Source organism: Propithecus coquereli, unplaced genomic scaffold (genome assembly GCF_000956105.1).
Source record: "Propithecus coquereli isolate 6110/MARCELLA unplaced genomic scaffold, Pcoq_1.0 Scaffold44, whole genome shotgun sequence".
Taxonomy (NCBI): Eukaryota; Metazoa; Chordata; class Mammalia; order Primates; family Indriidae; genus Propithecus; species Propithecus coquereli.
The window spans coordinates 12,833,127-12,842,699 of record NW_012150174.1 but is presented as its reverse complement, the minus strand read 5'-3'; the positions used below and the strand labels follow the sequence as shown (position 1 = coordinate 12,842,699).

Here is a 9,573-nt window from a genome sequence, read left to right as displayed (position 1 = left end):
GTGAATCCTTATCTCAGCTTCTTTTTATTTTAAACAGCTTTATTGAGGCATAATTGACACATAAACGTTGCTTATGTTTAAGGTGTATAACTTGATGTTTTGGTATGTATACATTGCAATTGATCACCATGATCAAGTCAATTAATGTATTCATCACCTTCACATAGTAACCATTTCCTTTTCATCCTCTGTGGTGAAAATACTTAATTTAAGATCTACCCTCTTAGCAGATTTCAAGTATATAATACATTATTATTAACTATTGTCACCAGGAGGTACATTAGGTCTCAAGAACATACTCATATTGCATAACTGAAATTTTGTACCCTTGAATCAATATCTCTCCATTTCCCCCTTCCTCCAACTTTATAACATTCTTCTAATTCTCTTCCAATTCTTTGAGTGGTCCACCCTCTGCCAATATACACAGCATAAATTTTTACCTTTTCCCTCACCTTTTATCCAGATCTTGCACCAAAAATACTCTATAGTTCCCCTAAACTTCACATTTTTTCCATGGAAACATTCTGGTTTCTTTGACTTTAACTACCCTTTGATTGTCTAGAGTCAGCTTTAATGTAACTACTTTCTAAAGTTCTTTACTCAGTCTACAAGGCAGAGCTGAACTTGATCTTCACAATGTCCAGAAAAATATTCGTACATATTTCCATTCATGCAGTTGTTACATTGTCTTTTAATTATTTGTTTACATGTTTGTCTCTCTGGGTAGAGTTGCTGCTTCAAGATAGTGTAACATACATCATTTATTTCTATCATCTGTATTTCAATATGACTTGACACATAGCAGAGGTTTAATAAAAGTTAGTTCAATGAGTGAATAAATAGACTCATGCCTAGATTCCCACACCAACACATTCATTCCCTTAAGAGAAGCATGACTGAGCAGAGGGGCTATGTTGGCTGTTGAGACCTTGAGCTATGACCTGGGGGTGGAAAGAGCTTGACTTGAAAACTCTGGGCATTGATCACCAGGTTATGAACTCACTGTCAGCCATATCGACATGAAGAAGGGTGGGTTTAGTGTGACAGGGAACTAAGGACAGGGAAGAGGGCTCCATGCCTACACATGTAGACTAGCATATTCACACAATCTTGTGTGGCCATCTAGGGGTGTCTGACCACAAGAAGCTTCTGTTTGTGTCTCTATGGCAGGAGGCTAAGGTTCTATCCTGGTCCTGCCTGCTCTCGATGCCCACACCTGGTGGCTAAGAAGAATGAGGGCAGAAGCCCTGAAGGGGGTGCACTGAGACAGCAAGAGGCAGAGGAGAATGTGGTAGATTTGCTTTCAGCACAAAAGGAGCAGTAGTGGGTGTCCACAGCCTTTGCAGTCACTATGGAATTCTTGGTCAAAGACTTAACCTTCCCCAGATAAGTTGCAGAAGAGGATTCATAAGGGTATTACTCAGGGGAAGCTACAAAAAAGAGGAACACACATTCTTTCTGAAGCCAGATAGAAAAGAAAAAGGACCAAGAGAGTGAAAGGCAAAGGCCTCCCCCTACCCACCATGAACAGAATCAAGACTTCACACTCCTTGAAAGGATTAATTCTTCCTCAGCATCCTACCCACTCTCACCTGGAGTGCTGGCATGAGATAAGAACAGGACACAGTGCAGTGATGAAGAAATAAGTAATGAGTGAAGAAAGATGTGGTTTCTGCAGTCTGCTAATCCATATCCTAATAGGCAATTTCCTCTAAAGTTTACCAAAGATGCTGAGGTTGGGACATCATCTGGGCTGTACATCTTATTCTATCCCAACCCAAGGAGCACCATTTTATTAAAGGACACAATGCCAAATTCACCTAGGAATAAGCCTGGAGGGTTTTCCTAAAGTAAATCTTCAAACCTGAGGTCCTAAGAGCTGTTATAATCAGGGTATTCCCTGGAGCAAAAAGCGCTGTTAATTTTTTTAACCTTTCTACAATAAGAGATACCCAGGGGCATTTTTTATTGTAATCTTAAACTGAAATACCTGAATCTCATCTGATGTCAGGTACTACACTAATGTTTCTCAAACCACCCTATGGACCTCTGGGGTCTCAAAGTTCTTTGTCATAATTGAAAAATAGAGATCTCCATAATGATGATAATGTAAAAGGCAGCTGACACAGGTGTATTCTGCATCATCAGGATGATGCCCACCAAACTAAGAACTACCAGGGAATATCAGAACTCTTGTACTCAAAATGCTCTAATTGTCTTCCACTAATAGGTGAGAAACACACTAGGGGCACATGGTGCAGTCCAAGATGTCATGACTATTTAAATGAAAGCTTTATCATAGTTATCAAAATACAGAAGAATGCTGTTAGAACTAAGTCAGTATATAACACAGGGCCACATAAATAAGTCCAAAGAAGAATTCCTGATTTCCCCGCCAAACCCCCCCTTTTAAGTCTTGCCCAGCATCCACAGCACTGCTCAGGCCAAAGACTCAGCAAGGATATTTCTTTCGTCTCTTTTCTCAACTTGCACATCCTATCTATTCACATCTTACCATCTCCTCAGGCCTCTCCATTGCTACAATCCTAGTTCAGCCCATCACCGCTTGTGTGGGTTCCTGCCATAGAGATCAATCGCACTGATTGCTTTTCTTGCTTCCATGCTTGTCCTCTATAATCCATTACAACACTCAAAGCAACCTTTCAAAACATAATATCAGGTTGGCTTTCTATTGAACACAAAGTAAAATCAATCACTTTTTCAAGATTTTCATTCAAGTCTGCAATGGTTTAAATTATGTCACCTATAAAAAATATGTCTGTCTTGAAACTCTGAATGTGACCATCTTTGGAATAAAGATCTTTGCAGGTGTAATTAACTAATATCTTCAGATGAGAATATTATGGATTAGGGAGGGCCCTACAACCAATGTCTGGTGTTTTTATAAGAATAGAGGAAAGAAAGGTGATGAAGCAAGATGGCCAAATAGAAACCTACAGAAATCATCCCTTGGCATGAACACCAAATTTAATAACTGTACATGCAAGCAAGCACCTTCAGAAAAACCAAAAATCAGGTGAGTGATCAGGGTACTTGGTTTTAAAATTACATCAAAGAAAGAGGCACTGACAAGGGCAGAAAAGATAGTGTTGCGTTGTCTATGCCACTCTTCCCCCATCCCCTGGTAGTGCCATGTCAGCATGCTGAATGAAGAGAGAATCTGTGTGCCTGGCAGAGGGAGAGTGAAGTGATTACTGAACTTTGCATTGAAACTCAGTGCCATTCTGTCACAGGGAAACACAGCATAGGGTAGAATTCCTGCACACATGGAGGGAATATTTAGACCAGCACAGCCAGAAGGAAATCCTCTGCCCTGAAACCTGAGTTCTGGCTGGCCCCACCACTGGCTGACAAAAGGGGCCTAGGGCCTGGAATAAATTTGTAAGGCAATCAGGCCACAAAGACTACAGTCCTTGGGCAATTTCTGTGACTGTGCTGGCTCAGAGCCAGTGGAATTGGGGTGCATGTGATTTGGTGAGATACCAGCAGTGGCAGCCAAGCCAGTGCCTGTGTCACCCCTGGCCCAACTGCAGGCAGTGCAGCTCAAGAAGAGTCTTCTTCCATTTTGGGAAAGGAAAAGGAATGTTCAGAGGAGTTTGTTTTTCAACTTGGGTACCAGCTCAGTTATGGTAAAATAAAGTACCAAGCAGACTCCTAAAGCCCTCGAGTCCAGGCCTTAGTTCCCAGATGGCATTCCTAGACCCACCATGGGCCAGAAGAAAACATGCTGTGCTGAATGGAAGGACTTAGTCTTGCAGGATTCACCACCTGCCAACTAAAGAGCCTGTGGGCTTTGAGTAAACATTTGAGGTAGCCAGGCAACAGTCACCACAGGCTTTGGATGAGACTGGGCTGGCTTTAGATATGACCTGGTGTAGTCCCAGCTGTGGTGGCCATGAAGGAGTACCAACATCAATCTTCCCCAACTCCAGCAGCCCAGCACAGAGAGTGAGGGAAGAGAGTGAGAGACATTCCTTGGTAATCCAGGGAATTCTGTATTTGACCTAAGTCCACTAAGGCAGTGTCACCAGAAGTCTGCAAGGGTCATAGTGTTACTGGTCTTAAGGTATCTCCAGTGCTGACATGTTTGCAGTGACCAAAGACTTAGATGAAAACACTCAGTTTCCTTTGAATATCTGAAAAGACTTCTCAAGAAGGATGAATTAAAATAAGCCCAGACTGTGAAGGTTAAAATAAATACCTAACCTGGACATTAATGAACATCCACAAGCATCAAGAACATCCAGGAAAATATGATCTCACCAAATAAACTAAATGAGGTACCAGTGGCCAATTCTGGATTGAAGGAAATATGTGACCTTTCAGACAAATAATTCAAAATAGCTGTTCTGAGGAAGCTCCACGAATTTCAAGATAACAGAGAGAAGAAATTCAGAAGCCTATCAGAGAAATTTAACAATGAGATTGACATATTATGGGAAAAAAATCAAGCAGAAATTCTGGAGCTGAAAAACTCAATTAACAAACTGAAAAATGAGTCTCTCAACAGCAGAACTGATCAAGCAGAAGAAAGAATTAGTGAGCTTGAAGAAGGCTGTTTGAAAATACATAGTCAGCTTTGTCAAAGATTAGATGGCTATATGAGGATGGTTTTATATCTTGGTTCTCTGTCCTGTTCCACTGGTCTATGTCTCTGTTCTTGTGACAGTACCATGCCGTTTTGATTACTATAGCCTTGTATGATAGCTTGAAGTCTGGTAAATTGATGCCTCACAATTTGTTCTTTTTGCTTAAGGTTGCTTTAGCTATATAGGGTCTTCTCTGGTTCCATGTGAAGTGTAGAATTATTTTTTCTAGATTTGAAAAAAATGATGTTGATATTTTAATAGGGGTTGCACTGAGTATGTAGATCACTTTGGGTAGTATAGACATTTTAAGAATGTTGATTCTGCCAATCCGTAAGCATGGCATGGTTTCCCATCTGTTTATGTCCTCTGCTATTTCCTTCTTCAATGTTTTGTAGTTCTCCCTGTAGAGGTCTTTCCTTAGGTCTTTCCCTGTAGAGGTCACCTCCTTAGTTAAACATATTCCTAGATATTTTATTTTATTTTTTTGGTTGCTATTGTGAAGGGTATTGAGTCTTTGATTTGGTTGTTTGACATACTAGGGAAAAGAATCTCTATTCAATAAATAGTGCTGGGAAAATTGGATAGCCAGATATAGAAGACTGAAACAGGATCCACACCTCTCACCACTCACAAAAATTAATTCATGGTGAATAACAGACTTAAACCTAAGGCATGAAACCGTAAGAATTCTAAAAGAAAATGTTGGGAAAACTTTTATAGACATAGGCCTAGGCAAACAGTTTATGAAGAATACCCCAAAGCGATCACAGTGACAACAAAAATAAATAAATGGGACCTGATTAAATTAAAAAGATTCTGCACAGCCAAAGAACTATCGTTGGAGTGAATAGACAACCTACAGAATGGAAGAAAATATTTGCATGCTACACATCCAGTAAAGGGCCGATAAGTAGAATCTATATGGAACTCAGGAAAATAAGCAAGAAAAAAATCAAACAACCCCATTAAAAAGTGGGCAAAGAACATGAACACAAACTTTTGAAAAGATAGACTAATGGCCAATAAACACACGAAAAGAATCCCTCAACATCTCTAATCATCAGGGAAATGCAAATCAAAACCACAAATGAGATATCACCTAACTCCAGTAAGAATAGCCTTTATCAAAAAGTTCCAAAACAACAGATGTTGGCGTGGATGCAGAGAGGAAGTAACACTTATACACTGCTGGTGGGATTGCAAACTGGTATAGCAACCTCTATGGAGAGTAGTATGGAGATACCTCAAAGAACTAAAAGTAGACCTACCATTTGATCCAGAAATCCCACTACTAGGTATTTACCCAAAGGAAAGAAAGACATTTTATAATAAAGACACTGGCACTCAAATGTTTATAGCAGCACAATTCATAATCACAAAGATGTGAAAACAACACAAGTGCCCGTCAATAGATGAGTGAATTAATAAAATGTATATTTACACTATAGAGTCCTACTCAGCCATAAAAAATGGTGATCTAGTATCTTTTGTAACAACCTGGATGGAACTGGAGACCATTCTTCTAAGTGAGGTATCACAAGAATAGAAGAATAGGCACCACATGTATTCACCATCAAACTGGCACTGACTGATCAACACTAAGGTGCTCACACGGTAGTGATATTCTTTGGGGGTAGAGGGGTTGGGGGTGGGTAAACTCACAACTAATGGTTCAGTGAGCATTGTAGAGGGGGAAGGGTATGTCTCAAATCATGGTTGGGATATGGCACAGTCATAACATGTAACCAAAATGTTTGTACCCCCATAATTTCCTGAGATAAAAAAATAAAAAAATAAAAAACACACACACAAAAAGAATGGAAACAAACACCATGTACTCAATACAAAATTGGAACTAATCAATCAACACTTATGTGCATATACGGAAGTAAAACTCAATGGAAATCAAGTAGGTGGGAAGGGGGAGGAGGGGATGGGTAAATTCACACCTAACGGGTACAATGCACACTATCTGGGTAAAGGGCAAACTTATAACTTTGACTCAAACTGCACAAAAGCAAATTACATAACCAAAATGTGTGTACCGCCATAATATTCTGAAATTTTTTAAAAAGTTACCATTAAAAAGAAAACAAAAAAAATAAAAATATCCAAAGTAATGGAATATATTTGTTTCATGGGACTTCTGTCAGGAGAAGTGGAGAACCATGGGGGAAATGGGCAGCACTGGGGTGGTCTCCAGCTATGTTTCATGGGTCACAGGCCCTGCAATAAGGGGTGGCAACTGGTAGTATTCCTACATACCAATGAGATGAAGGGTCCATTCCACCCGATACCTATAGTTGGACTTTTAGTTGAGGATGGGGAGCAGGAAAATAGTGGATTTTCTTCTAATGGAGGGGCAGTGCACATGCTGAACACCAGTGAAAAGCTACAGATATGTCACTGATGGTGCTTCTGCCTTAACAGAAGTTTATAGCAATAGATAGAAAAGACTAAAGGGGCCAACTCAGCCCACAGAGGAGACTCCAGGCCTGCTTCTCAAATGTTAGTCATTCTATTTCACTTCCCACAGAGGAGAACTTAATGGATACTGGCAAAATCAGACCTTCAGAGGAGAGGAGAGCATGTCTGAGGGGAGCAGCTGTGGAGTATTGGTGTCACAGGGGTTTCTGACATGATAGTTCTTTTTATTTATTTTTTCTTAAAGAGATGGGGTCTTCTTCTGTTGCTCAGGCAGAAGTGCAGTGGTGTGATCATAGCTCACAGCAGCCTCAAACTCCTGGGGTCAAGCAATCCTTCCACCTTGGCCTCCTTAGTAGCTGAGACTACCAGTGTGCCCCACGACACCTGGCTACTGACATGACAGTTCTGATGTAAGAAGGTTGCTTCTCAAGTCCAGTTTACTCATGCCAGTAATTATCCTTGGAAGGAGGCAGTGTGATGTTTGCTGGATTGTGAAAGCCCACATCTTGTTGTTTAGGCCAAGGGCTCCCCCACATGTGGTAAAATTGGCTATAGCAGTAGTTTGGAATTCCAAGGAATGTTTGCAGTATCAGAGCTTCATGGGAAAAAAATTATTAACATCTTCTCACTAGAAATTGGGGCATCTGCTATATTAACATCTGCTAGGATTTCAAGATCTGTGGATAGTTATGGATGATGTTGGCATGAGATAAGTCTAGCAAGCTGCTGTGGAGTTTAGAACCAAAAGGAAATATCGTATCTCTGGTTGAAAATGGATTGGTGCACTAATGGCAGTATAAAGACCTTGCTTATTATTAAAAATATTCTTTAGTATACTACTATTAAGCTGTTATAAGTCAAGCAGGCTGCAACCACAGAGAATAAGCTTGAGCAAAACTGCGTTAGACAAACCTGAAAACATTCCTGAAGGTGCAAGGGTACCTGTATGACCTTGCTGATGTCTCAGACTAGAGATGGCTTGGGGAAAAATGCTGTTAAAGATTTAAACCACTTTGGAATATCTCCATCCCCCTGATTGTATACCAATATAAATATCCCTGCTTCTGAGAGGATCTATCTTCCAAATACTTTCCTAAATGCCTCCTTCACATCCTTGTTCCTTAGGCTATAAATGAAAGGGTTCATCATGGATGTTATGACTGAGTAGAATACTGAGATCACCTTGTCCCCCTCATTCATTTTCTTTGAATTAGGCTGCATGTAGGTAAATATCATTGACCCATAGAAGAAGAAAACAACAATGAAATGGGAACTACAGGTAGAGATGACCTTGAGCCTCCCCTTCCCTGATTGTATTTGAATCACGGTGGAGATAATATTCCCGTAAGAGAAAAGGATAAGAGAGACAGGACCTAGGAGGATTATCACACCCATTGCAAAGATGGCCATTTCGGTGCTGTAGATATCTACAGAAGCCAGCTTCAGGAGGGCAGGAGGCTCACAAAAATAATGATTGATGATATTCTGTCCCTGGTAAGGAAGAAATAAAGTGAATGTGGTATCTACTAAAGACACAAATGCCCCACTGGCCCAGGACCCTATGACTAGCTGAACACAAATGCTCTGGGTCATGAGGGTGGAATAACGCAGGGGCTTGCAGACAGCCACATAGTGGTCATAGGACATTGCTGCTAGAAGTGAACTCTCTGTACACCCCATTATTAGGAAAAAACCCATCTGAATAAAGCACCTAGTAAAAGAAATGGTCTTTCTCATGACTGTCAAATGGAATAGCAGTTGGGGAACAATAGTTGTAGAGAAGCAGAGATCAGTAAATGACAGATTTTTAAGTAAGAAGTACATTGGTGTGTGAAGTCGAGCATCAACATGAATTAGGAGTATGATGAGCAGATTCCCAAGCACAGTCAGCAGATAGATGATGAGAAATATAACAAACAGCAGGATCTGGGTCTGATGATCTGAAGAAAGGCCCAGCAAGATAAATTCAGTTACATACGTTTGGTTTTCTTTGTCCATTGATGTTTACTCCTGCATACAGATTGGCATAAATAGAGCAATCAAATGTTGAACTATGATGGAGCACCAAATGAGCAAATGAAGGTCTCATTGGAAGAACAAATATATTTGATTTAAAAATTTTTGTAAACATCTAAGACACTTTATTTTATAATTTTTTCATCCTATATTCCCACTGAAGCAGTTTGGTTGGTAGGTACAGAAAAATCAGGAATATGACTTCTTGGTGATTCTTGCTGGCAGAGTGCTATCAACCATAGAGCCATTGTTCAACAATTGTGTGGATAATGTCAAAAAGTCTTCATAGAACATTACATGTTATTTGTCTGAACTAAAGAAAAAGGATATAAATATATAATATGGATTTGAAAAAATATAAAGAATTCTCCCTTTAGTAGAAAGCCCAGGTTGTCTTTTATTTTCTAATTTACTTACTACACAGCCAATTTTCACTTTAATTTCATCAAAGAGCAGAGGCCAATAGTCAACTTTTTTATTTTGTTTCCAATGGATTTTCTATCATTCTTCCAAGCCA

General features: G+C 39.9%; 1 protein-coding gene across 1 annotated transcript; it reads right to left on the bottom strand.

Annotated features, from left to right (window-relative positions):
• Nucleotides 1-8,114: 8,114 nt before the first annotated feature.
• Nucleotides 8,115-9,038, bottom strand: LOC105818353 (olfactory receptor 2D3-like). Its single transcript, XM_012654313.1, has one exon. It carries the CDS (start codon nucleotides 9,036-9,038, stop codon nucleotides 8,115-8,117), a length of 924 nt encoding a protein of 307 aa, XP_012509767.1.
• Nucleotides 9,039-9,573: the final 535 nt, after the last annotated feature.

Bases quoted from the DNA above. Each gene is read 5' to 3' on its own strand.
- LOC105818353 (XM_012654313.1), bottom strand. From the start codon at position 9,038: ATGGACAAAGAAAACCAAACGTATGTAACTGAATTTATCTTGCTGGGC.